Consider the following 12,877-nt stretch of genomic DNA (forward strand, 5'->3'; position numbering starts at 1 on the left):
TCTTTTAATTATCACTTTACCTCCATAAGTTGAAGTTTACCTCTGTATCTCGAAGTTTGAGGGCTCAACCATTAGAGAAAAGGCTGAACACTTCGCCAAACCTCTAGGACGCTTATAATTTTTAAGCAAGTATTTTCAAGCGAGGTTGGCTCGAGAATTTCAAAAAGAGACACAATATTACGCTTTAGAAAGTTTGCGGTGAGAGATCGTGTATGGACAGCAGTTCTTGTGATGAGTGGAAGAGTTCTTTAAGGAATATCTTGAAGCACTATCACCCAAAAAAAAAAAAAAAAAAAAAAATATAAAAAAAACTCCCTGAAAAAAACCATTAATTTAAAGATGAAAAATGTCATGGTGTCAAACAAAGTATAGAAAAGGTTACAATTTTATTAGCAACTAATATGACAGGATCAACCAAGTTAAAGCCCTTCGTTAGTCGTTAAGCAAAAAATCTTGGATTTTTAAATGAATAAAGTCTCTGGCTGTTGAATACACGCCAAATAAAAGGGCATGGGTGAATAATGAGGTATTTTCCCCAATGCTGCCTGAATTAGATGGCAAAAAGAAAAGCAAAATTCTGTTTTTGTGGACAATTGCACTGCACACATTCCCTTCCCTACTCTAATAGGATTTACTGAAAAGGATATCTAAAAGGATATCAGCTTCGCACACTTTTTGGGTTGAAACGTTATTTCAGAACCGCTTTAGTATCCTTGCAATGGAGAGGGGTCAGTTTTCTTTGGGCATAAGAAATGCTGCTTGGAATAGATCCTACTTTGTAAGGTCCTACTTTGAATAGATATTACATTGATCCAACTTTAAATATAAGAATCTTTGGGTGAAACGACGAATAAGTTAAAACGTTACTTCAAAGATATCTGCAATATCCTTAAAATTTAGAGGGCTCAAATTGTCCTTGCTCATAACAAATGCTGCTTTGAGCAAATCACTTTTGTTGTACAGTCAGCCAGAGGTTTTACATCAAGATAGAGATAGTTTCCAAAAACAAATAAGTGCAGCACGTTGTACATCATACTCTTTGGGTGAAGCGTTTAACAAGGCAAAACGGTTATTTCACACACCTCTTCAATATCCTTTTAATGCAGAGGGGTTAATTGTTCTTCCACCCGCTTTGAATAGCCACTTTATGTTGTATAACCAGTGGTTTTACATCTAGACTAGGCAAGTTTCAAAAAAAAATAAAATAAGTGCAGCACTTTGTACATCATATTCTTTGGGAGAAGCGCTAAACAAGGTAAAACGTTATTTAAGACACCTCTTTAATAAGCTTTTAATGCAGAGGGGTTAGTTGTCTTTGCATCTTCTTTGAACAAACCCTTTTTGTTATACAACCAGTGATTTTACATCTAGACTAGGGAAGTTTCCAAAAACAAATAAGTGCAGCACTTTGCACATCATACTCTTTGGGAGAAGCGCTAAACAAGGTAAAACGTTATTAAGACACCTCACTAGTAAACTTTCAATCCAGAGGGGTTAGTTGTCCTTGCATCTTCTTTGAACAAACCCTTTTTGTTATACAACCAGTGATTTTACATCTAGACTAGGGAAGTTTCCAAAAACAAATAAGTGCAGCACTTTGCACATCATACTCTTTGGAAGAAGCGCTAAACAAGGTAACACGTTATTAAGACACCTCACTAATAAGCTTTCAATGCAGAGGGGTTAGTTGTCCTTGCATATTCTTTGAACAAACCCTTTTTGTTCTACAACCAGTGATTTTACATCTAGACTAGGGAAGTTTCCAAAAGCAAATAAGTGCAGCACTTTGCACATCATACTCTTTGGGAGAAGCGCTAAACAAGGTAAAACGTTATTAAGACACCTCACTAGTAAACTTTCAATCCAGAGGGGTTAGTTGTCCTTGCATCTTCTTTGAACAAACCTTTTTTGTTATACAACCAGTGATTTTACATCTAGACTAGGGAAGTTTCCAAAAACAAATAAGTGCAGCACTTTGCACATCATACTCTTTGGAAGAAGCACTAAACAAGGTAACACGTTATTAAGACACCTCACTAATAAGCTTTCAATGCAGAGGGGTTAGTTGTCCTTGCATCTTCTTGGAACAAACCCTTTTTGTTATACAACCAGTGATTTTACATCTAGACTAGGGAAGTTTCCAAAAACAAATAAGTGCAGCACTTTGCACATCATACTCTTTGGGAGAAGCGCTAAACAAGGTAAAACGTTATTAAGACACCTGACTAATAAGCTTTCAATGCAGAGGGGTTAGTTGTCCTTGCATCTTCTTGGAACAAACCCTTTTTGTTATACAACCAGTCGTTTTACATCTAGAATAGGAAAGTTTCTAAAAACAAATAAGTGCAGCACTTTGTATATCTTACTTAAAACAATTACAGAGGAGACGGGAAGGCTTTTATAGCACTTTCCTGTCAAGGTAATGTAAACTTAGGTTCAATATTTCCAGGGAAAATTGAAACAGTATTGCGGAAAGGAAGAGGGGGACTCCTTCAGCAAGAGATATATAAAGAGCTTGTTCCAAGGGTCTATTTTATCTATTTGCAAGAAACTATTTTAAGGAACTTCAGTATAATCGACAAAGAGTTTATTCTATTGAATTGGCAACAGAAAATATAATTTGTTGAGATTTAGATTCTAGGATAAACAAACCAAATGAAACATAACAGTTTTACAGTAGCTAACTGAATGTATCCTGGACGTTATTGCAAATAAAACTTGTTTTCGCGATTTGAATTATTTTTAAAGAAGGTAATAGAATGCTCAAAGGGGGGTGGGGGGGTTGAGAAAGAAACGAATACGTTTTCATTTTTTGCTATTTGAATTACCTAACTTTTTTTTTTTTTTTTTTTTTTTTTTTTGACGTTTGGTGCATTTGTTAGTACAACCGCCTAAAATCAAAAGAAATTGTTGTTAGTACAACCGCCTAAAATCAAAAGAAATAGCACGGAAAAATACGTCTCAAGGCAGATGAACAATACATGGTTGTCGGTCCTGTTCTATGAATTAGTTAAGCCAAAATATTGCGGTTTAGAATACACTTCATTAGAGTTTTTTCTATCTTACCCCCACCCAGGAATATCAATGTTGCTACTATTTTTTTTTCAATTTCTAACATTTTGTGTCTATTTTCAATAGTTTTTGGCGTTTACTATTTCACACTCTTTACCCAAAATATACGTGTAAAATTTTGGCTGTTTTCTATACTCACAAATTCTGTTCCTCATTTCAAATTAAAATTACTCAAAACCTGTTTTTACAGCCTGCTTCGGGTCAACACCCGCCACCGGAAGTCTCATGGTTTTACTTTCCCTATAATTTCTATACTTCTGAATTCAATTTTCTATTTTTGCTACTTAGATATATCTGTCATAAGCACCTTCCTCCATCCCTATCCCTAAAAGGGAGACCCTGCTTGCGCGGCCTAATAGTGGCCGTCAGGGTGGACCTTTCACAAGCTTGTCCAATCAGAACCGTGACTGCAAACAGCGATGCAGCGTGACCTAATGGAGTGGCTCCCTCAAGGGAATTACAGCCTTAGTAAACGATACAGTGTTGCACTGGATTTTGATGAGTGGTTAATCTTCAAAATATTGTCTGTTTTTTACTTTTTTTTGTTCGGCTGAATAGCCTCTTCCTAGTTATGTTGTCTACTATGGCCTGCCTAATAAATAAGAAGTTATTTCTTACACGATCGTTAAATATTTTATGACCAATTGTTATCCTTTGGCCTCAGGTTTGTAAAACCTGGCTCTTTTTTGTAAGATTTTATTAAGATAGTTTTGAAGAAGTTGCCAGGATTATAAACCTGATTTTAATGTATACATCCTACTGTATATAGAAGACAAGGATCATTATAGAGTCTGCTTTGTAGAATATAGAATTGCTGATTGATAAGACACAGAGAGCGTATTTTTAGGCCATAATTTTATTTTCCTGGGAAAAGGAACGGGGTGTCATTCAGACCATGTCTCCTCATACAGACTGATCTCATATTCTAGTTCTTATCGCAGCGTTTGATATATTTTCTTATATATTTGTAATTGTCTAGTATGTATTGTATTGCTATTGACAACAGGATATTTTTTTTTTCGGCTGAATAGCCTCTTCCTAGCTATGTTGCCTACTGTGGCCTGGCTCCCCCTTGTAGCATAATACTTCCATGCATGAAGGTAATGACCGTGGCCAAACCTGAATGATTCGAAAAGCAGAGAAGGATCTATTAATTTTTTTTTTCCCAGATGAATTGTCGACGGATAGTTTAGGTACCCGCTTGACTCACCACAAGATATGTCCATCAACAAGCTTTACGGAAAATATAGTTCTATCCCATTTTCTAGGACTATAATGAAAGATCTGCTAGATGTTTTCCAGAGAAACTGCCTACGGAATGTTCTGGGTACCCGGCTGACTGACCGTATTTCAAACAGTAGGCTGTACGAAAATTGTCGTTCAATCCCGCTTTCTAGGGCTATAATGATAGAAAGGTTGAGATGACTAGGGCTCGTTTTGCGGATGAAGGATAACAGATTTCCAAAGACTGTTCTTTCTAGCCATCCATCTAGGTTTAAACGAGAAGCAGGTTATCCCTGAAAGCGGCCGGAAGAGGCCATAAGCATGTATCTAAAGGTAATCGAGACTTCATGGGAGGGGGAAAAGAGTAAAGCTTTGAATAGATTGGGGTGGAGGAGGAAGATGCGCAGCTGTGTTTTAGGTGGCTTAGTGCTGCAGTAAGTTGTTACAAGTAGTAGTAGTAGTAGTAGTATTGCCCACTCTCTAGAAGCCAAAAAACGCCCCATGCATTATTTTCAAGTTTTTTTTGTGTGTGTGTTTTTTTTTCTAGTAACTGCAATTACTCAAAACTTTAATGACTCAGAAACCGGTTCTTTTCGGCTTGTTTCAGGTTGGCACTCACCACTCGAGTTGTTATAGTTTTTGCTTTCCATGTCATTACTGTAATTTTCATTTCATTTTCCTAATTTTGCTAGTTTGATTTATTTATTGAACCACTCCCAAAACCTTAAATTATAGAATTACAACCACTATTTTTTAAATAACAATTGCCCATTAGATCAGCGCTCATCATCAAAAATCGTTGTTTTTACTTTTTCTGTTAATATAATTACATTTCATTCCTCCTTTGTCCACTATTTTGTTAAATTTATAGCCATCTCCCAAAGCACAAGATTAAAAAACTAATGTCCTATTTTCCATTATTTTTCTTACAAGCACCAACTATAATTGTTCAAAACTGTAATTACTCGAAAGCTTCTTTTTTTATCATCAAGATGATGTGCATTTGAGTGGTCAGCCAAATGCAGTTACAATTGTGTTCGATACACTATTTTTAGGAGACAAATAAGAAAAATTAAATGAACACAAAAAGTCTGTTTCTAGAAAATTCCTCATATTCAGCACTCTGAATATCAATAAGTACGTTACATCTGAGAGAATATCTTAAAATTTCGCACGTAAGAAACAAGAATGTCGCCAGAAAACTTTCCCTCCCGAGGACAATTACTACCCACGAGTTTTGTTTTTACAAAAGCTTCAATGGAGTATTTCTCATTTCCTCCTTTGATACGTATTTTTAATGTCATTTTGTGTCTGAGAATAAAGCCACCCCCCCCCCCCCTGCCCCTCCCTGGCGGCTCCCATACTAGTTGATTGGTGCAAAACTCCTTTTACGAAAACAAGTAAGTCCGACCATGTATGTTAGAAAAATTTTAAATAAGAAGCTAAAGCGCTGCAAGTTTTATTTTCTATTTTATTTCCCATGCGTTAATGATAACTCTATTTAATTAATAATTCACATTAAATTATAATTATTACCAAACACGCCAAACACGAACTATTCTAAGAAAATACTTAAAAACTGTTATTTACATAACTAACATTAGTAAAAATTTACGAATAAAAAAATACTTATTGATCGCCCGAACTTGTTTAGATTGTCTGAATATGAATTTTGAGTGTCTATTTATTAATCCTAAATTTTCAAATACTTAATTTATAATATCTTTAATTTTTGTTAGGAGTAATAAAGATTTTAGCAGAGGGCCACCAATAATAATTACAAACTAATACACAAGGAATAATTTGGATAGTATAAAATCATAGGTGACTCATCCGTGGCCACCAAGGGGGAAAGATCTGGCCAAACAAGCCATGCATTTGGACCAAACAAAAAAAAGTTTGTCCGGAAGAAGTCACAGGAAAGGATTTATAGTAAACCAGAACATGTAAATAGGGAGGGGGGGATAAAAAGTGAAGCTTTGAACAGATTGGAGTGGAATAGGAGCATGCGCAGCTGTGTTGGCCTCAGGCGGGTTGGTGCTGCAATAAATCAGGCAGCTCGATGCTGTAATGGCTTGTTATTAGTAATAGCATACAAATGGATTGTCCACTATGAACTAAAAAATTGTGTCTTTGCCAAAGTCTTTGTTGAGCAACATAAGAGACAATAGTTTTTTTTAAGTTCTGTTCTGTGAAAGAAAACGGTTTTTGCTTTTTCATATTAGGATGGCTTAGTCCCATCTAGTATAGTTCTAGTTTTACTAATGATGATTTATTGTTTATAATATCCTAGTAAAAATATTAGTAATAGCATACAAATGGATTGTCCACTATGAACTAAAAAATTGTGTCTTTGCCAAAGTCTTTGTTGAGCAACATAAGAGACAATAGTTTTTTTAAGTTCTGTTCTGTGAAAGAAAACGGTTTTTGCTTTTTCATATTAGGATGGCTTAGTCCCATCTAGTATAGTTCTAGTTTTACTAATGATGATTTATTGTTTATAATATCCTAGTAAAAATATTAGACCAGAGTAGAAAAGAATTAGGAAGGCTTAGTCCTATCTAGTATAGTCCTAGTTTTACTAATGATGATGCATTGTTGGCAAAATCCAAGTAAAAATAGTAGACCAGAGTAAAAAAAAATATACTAGTAATAATAAAATTCATCTTGTCCCCTAATTCTTCCTTGCTACAGCTTTGATTCTAGAAAAAACAGATTTATTTGGGAAAATTTCGACCACTCATTAGCTTATACACGACTGTCTTTTGAAATTGTTCCCATTCCAAATTTTCAAAATTTTAAATTCTGCCGCTTTTAGCAATGTAAGAAGACCTTTTCTCACCTGCAATATAGGTCTCTGGACCCGTTTCAAATTTGCCATCCAAAACCTATGCTGTCGTCTTGAACAGAGGGCAGCTCTTATTGCATTCTCAAAGAGTTCATTTACTCCATAATAGGTCATAACGCTCGTTTCATAGTAGGGAAGTCCAATATCGCTGGCGATTAACCTGGCTTGATCAGGCATCACAAGGTCACATTCTCTTGTAGGTCTAAAAGATAAAATATATTTAAATTATGTATCTGTCAAAACTACAAGTTACGACTGCACAATCTGACTTCGTTTTAGTATATAGTACAGGAGTAGGGAAAATTTATAAGAGTAGAAATCGGTGCTATTTTTGAAAAGGAAAATTGCCGATGGCATCAAGTTTTCGATTACTCGTTCGCCATCTAGCGTTCAATAAAGAAAGCAGAATTCTGTCCCAACTAGACATACTAGTTTAAATTCAAATAGTCTACTTGCTAAGATTTTCCCAAGCTGGATCCAAATGTTCAAATTTAGTCTTTATTACCACCAGATTAGATATTGTTGGAATTTTGGGACAAAATAGCCAATATAGCCTAAGCGAAGTAATGAATTTGTATTTCATCCAAGTATGCAGAAATTAACTTCGTGGGTTGGGAGAATATTTCAAGGAGGAGCGAACTCGTCAAAATTGCAAAAAATGTATAATTATGCAAAACAATTAGGAAGTACGAGGATAATCGTAAAATTGACAACATTCCAGATGGGCAATGGTTGGCACCCCTCTCCAACGTACGCTACATGCCTGATTCTTAAATAAAAGTTTGCATTTCTAGCAAAAAAAAGTTCACTTCTTTATTGTGTTACTTCTGTGTGGTTGTTCAGAGGAGTAGCCCTATTATTTTAAATTCTACATCCATGGCTTTTGTCGGCAACTGTAGCAATTGTATATCCTTTATTTAAGTAGTTCTATTTTTTTCCTCCTGAAGACAATAAGAAAAAGAAAACAATAAGAAAAAGTTGACGCTCCATGGCGCAATATAACTATCTAAAACCACAGATTATTGTCAAACCTAATAGATAATCTGTGCTAAAACTGACACCTTGTTTGATACAGGCGGAATTTTCACGTAGTTATCTCTTTTCTTCCAACTAGCCATAGACTCTTTTTTTTCAAGATTTTCTTCCTTTTTTCCTCTGTACGCCAATAGTCGGGGTTTCAAGCCAAGCTATCCTTCATAGGAAAATACGGTAAGCTTCACAAGGCTTGAATGTGGTTTCATTATCAGGTTTTTCGCTATTAAACCCAACCTCCAGCAAGTAAAAAAAAAAAAAAAAGCGTTAGAGACACCAACAGGATGCATAAGCTTTGAATGTAGTTTCAATATCAAGTTTTTTGCTATTAAACCCAACCTCCAGAAAGTAAAAAAAAACGTTAAAGAAACCAACTGGCTTTGGCCCAAATTTGGGAATGAATATGATGTTGTAATTAGCACTTTTTTACGCTAAAAATGCCTTACGGCGAAAAACAAACTACGATGGTACAGTACTGTAGGAACTATGACAAACGAAACTACTATCACGACAATTTTTTGGTAATCAGGTTTCTTCACGAAAAAACGGCCATCATTGCCAAAAAACCCTCACTGACAATACATACGGCAGTAAAAGGTTCAATAATCTTATTCCAGTCACATACCCATGTTTTTGCCAACGACGTGCTTGGTTATTAATAAATAATCAAGTTTTGCTCCATTAAATAACCATAATCTTGACTGCACTTTTTTTATGCGAGTTTCAAGCAACAATCCCATTTTAATATGGTACAGCCTTACCTGTATTAAATAAAAGAAACATGTTTTTTTAATTGAAAGTAAGGAGCAACATTAAAACTCAAAACGAACAGAGATTTACGGTAAAGCTGTCAGCACTTTTTAAAAAACTTAAACGGTCTCTGATTGGAATAAACAGTCAAACCTTAGCGTAAAGAGCAAGGTATTGAGGAGGGGGCAACCCTTCATATTTGGAATAATTTCTGTTTGTTTTGAGTTTTAATGTTGCTTCTTACTTTCAGTTAAAAAAACATGTTTTTTTTATTTAATTTCTCTTCATTTTTCAAATAATGCAGGTAAATCTGCCTCAGCCTCCATGAAATATAGCACCCACCCCCCTCAGGAGAAACTCCTCTGTGAAAATTTCATCCAAACTAAAGTACAAAAATTTCTTGCGGACAATTCAGCCTGAAAAATTATCTTTGGCATACTTTTATTTGAAAAAGACTTTAATCTTTCGGTTTCTCGATCACTCCAGAAATGCCCCCTTCCGTATAAATTTTTCCGGAAATCAAAACACGCGGAAAATAGCCCCCCCCCCTCCCTGAAAATTTTCCTCCCCAAGGAAGATTCTCCCAGGGGAAATTTATCCCAAGCACAAATCCCCCCCCTCCCAAAAAAAAGATGTTCGTATACTTCCCAGTAACAAATACTATACTTAAACAATGGGCAGATCTCATAATTTACAGGCCGCTCTCCACGGACTGTGGGGAGTCATTTTCCCCCTAAAGACACAGTTATTTGATCTTTACTGAACAAAATGGCTATCTCAAATTTTTTATCAGATAACTTTGGGAAATAAATAGGAGTGGGAGGGGGGTTAGTTGCCCTCCAATCTTTTTTGTTAAATAAAAAGGGCGCTAGAACTTTTAATTTATGTTCGAATGAAAAAAAAACAACAAATAAGCACGCATCCGTGATCTGTCTTGGGGCAAAAATAGCAAATTCCAGATGTTTGTATATAGGAGCTTGAAACTTCTACATTAGGGTTCTCGGGTACAATGGATCTGATGGTGTGATTTTCATCAAGATTCCTCAAGTTTTAGATGAATCTTATATATTTGGAATCAGCATAATAAGCTGATTCTTTTGATGTATGTATTGATATAAACATTCAGTTTTAAAGAGTTTAGGTTACTATTAAGCCGAGTCACTCCTTGCTTACAGTTCGTTACCCCGAACTGTTTGGGAGAAACATGACAATAGGAATATCCTCAAGAAAACTATTAAATTTGGGTGTGTTTGCCCCCCCCCCCAACACACCCTAGGGGAAGGTTCTTTTATATTCGAAGTATATGCGCAACAGAGGTTAAATTACTTGGTTGCATATTCGCTTAAGAACGAGACCGAGAAATTGGATAGGCTGGGAAGAGGCCACAAGGAAGGTCAAAGGAAATTGGCAATGCTACGCGCGGAGGCGGGGGGGGGGGTAAAGAGGGAATATTTGAATAGATAAGGATGGAATAAGAATGTATGCAGCTGCGTTAGCCTCAGGCGGTTTGTCCTGCAGTAAATTAATAGTAGCAGTAGCAGTATAAATACTTAACAGGATAGCGTAGCTATTTAATGAAAATAAAAACCACATAATTCACAATTTTGAGTTAAATGCAGCGTCATTAGTTACACCTTTAGTCGGACAGTTTCCATTAGATTTTACTCGTCTTTTGTGCTATTCTTATTAATAATTATAAATCTTAAGATCATTGTATGATTATTCTAATTTCAACCACAGCGAGTTTTATTTCCACCAAAAATACGGACCCTTTGGCCTTGTCCTCTCAAAAATCCATGTCCATCCAAATTTCACAAATTTAAATATTGTACCCTTTTTGGCTCATGTTTATTCAGGGAATATATAGGGATAGGCCTAAATGATAAAATGTTTATCCTCAAAAATCATTAAGATCCCAGTATGAATGTGGTATATGAAAACACACTAAATGCAAATTTTAAAAACAGTGTTCCAAAATCAAATTTCAGTGTTTCTGACCTTGTTGATTACAAATCCGAGGCTTAAAAATGCAATAGAAGTCTAAAATCAAAGCACATTAAGTTACAGCATTACACATTACACTTTGATTACATATGAGTCATATAAAGATTTCAAGTTTGTTTGACTGAGGGAGATAACCTTGACTCTCGTCGCATTTAACTCCCCCCAGCCCAAATTCACACATATGACACAATCTGCTGATTTTGGCTCGTGATGAATCGTGGATTATTTAGGAAATCGTAAGACCCCCGAAAAAAACCTTCCTCCAAAAAGTTTCCTGAGTAAGTGCTGCCCAAAATCAGAATATTGTCAACTGAAAAGATAAAACTCAAATCAAAATATACAACTTCTCAAATATCATAACAAATAAATCCAGCCCCCCCTCCCCCGGGATCTTATTGAAAATTGACTGAGAAACACTGAAGCCCAGGACATGGATATCCTACATAAGCCAGCCAAAAGTCACACCCTGTTCTTTAATGGCTTTCTCTCCTATAGAACTTTCTCTAGAGGTAATTAATTTCTATCCCTCAAAAGCTAGGATGTCACAGTCAGAAGACTATGAGTTCCAGATAATAGTGGCTTTGATTTATAGCAGAGGAAACTGTATTAAATCAGAACTTATTTTCAATAAATGTCCGGTCCAAGAAACACGTTTCGTCGTAATGGAGCAGTTTATCATGGCTGCAAAGGCGAATAACAGCCCACCCTAACCAAAGTCCAAAAATGCGTTTTGAAAAATAAAAACTGCCTAGTGAGAAAAAAGTTCTCGTTTAAAGGTGATTCAGATAAAGCAAAAACAAATTTTCGGGCATTTTGAAAAAGAGCTTAAAGCTTAACAAAAATGGCGGTAGATTTAAATGAAAAGGACACCACTAGGATCACGACTTTCAAAAATCTCTCAAAGATTGGAGAATCACAGCCCCTCCCCCACCTTGCACAGCAGGGAAAATAAATTTGTTGCATGGGTATCACTGAAGTGTCTACTTTTTCCCCTTTTTTCCACAGAGGTGATCGTATCGAGCGAGTGGTAATAGAATATTGGGAGATGGTTCCATTGCAACTGAACCACCGTGCAACTGAACCCTCGCGCTACTGAACACCATTTAACTGAGCCTTCGTGCAACTCAACCCCATTTAACTAAACCCTCGTGTAACTGAGTCCCCCTGCAGCTGAGCCCCCCGTGCAAGTGAACCACCGAGCAACTGGACCAACGTACAACTGAACCACCATGCAACTGAACCACCGTGAAACTTAACCATCGTGAAATTGAACCACCGTGCAACTGAATCCTCGTATAACTGAACTCTCATGCAAGTCAACCACCGTACTTAAATTGGGTAAACACAAGTTAGAATCTAATAAAAAAGCTATTTTTTGTCACAAGATCACGGAAAATCGGACGTCACAAACTCTTAAAGCCAGATTTATTTCTCCTTTTTTATGTCTGTTAATGGGGGTTCCCTTCGCCCTGTCACTGTCTACGGGTCTAGGCGTTTATCCCCCCTCTCCCATGGAAAAACTCTCCCCTAGAAAATAGCCCCTCGCGGAATATATGGTTTTCCTAATTTGAATATTTTATTTGAGTTCTTTTATTTTTTTTAGTTTAGTTGAGAAGTGCTAAGGAAAGTAGAAAAGAGAAATTTATGTGTAAGTCTTGTCCCTCCCCCCCCTCCGTGAAAAATTTTCTTCTCATTGAAAATCCTCCAGAAACTCTCTTCCCTCCTTTCAGAAAACTCCCACGCGAAAAATGTCCGTATGTTTCCCAACAACAAACACTGTCTGTAAGCAATGGACAAATTACAAAACTTAAAAAGGTGCTTACATTTCTGCAATGAGATTCTCTGATTGTTTTGTAGCTAGGGAGAGAGGGAGATACCTCAAAGGGTGTATTTCAATGCCAAAACATCTCAGCTCTCATTGAGCTGAGGGAGAGACGAGAGGAGGGT

General features: G+C 36.3%; 1 protein-coding gene across 3 annotated transcripts in view; it reads right to left on the reverse strand.

Annotated features, from left to right (window-relative positions):
- Positions 1–12,877, reverse strand: part of RhoBTB (Rho-related BTB domain containing) — a 182,699-nt gene that overhangs the window by 99,591 nt on the left and 70,231 nt on the right. For all 3 annotated transcript variants that reach the window (XM_089091189.1, XM_089091190.1, XM_089091191.1), the window contains exon 5: positions 7,139–7,346. In XM_089091189.1, coding sequence (XP_088947315.1) covers positions 7,139–7,346 — 208 coding nt within the window. The remainder of the gene's footprint in view (positions 1–7,138; positions 7,347–12,877) is intronic.

This window comes from Artemia sp. Qi Xiang Cuo, chromosome 6, assembly GCF_049724085.1.
Source record: "Artemia sp. Qi Xiang Cuo chromosome 6, ASM4972408v1, whole genome shotgun sequence".
NCBI classification, from domain to species: Eukaryota; Metazoa; Arthropoda; class Branchiopoda; order Anostraca; family Artemiidae; genus Artemia; species Artemia sp. Qi Xiang Cuo.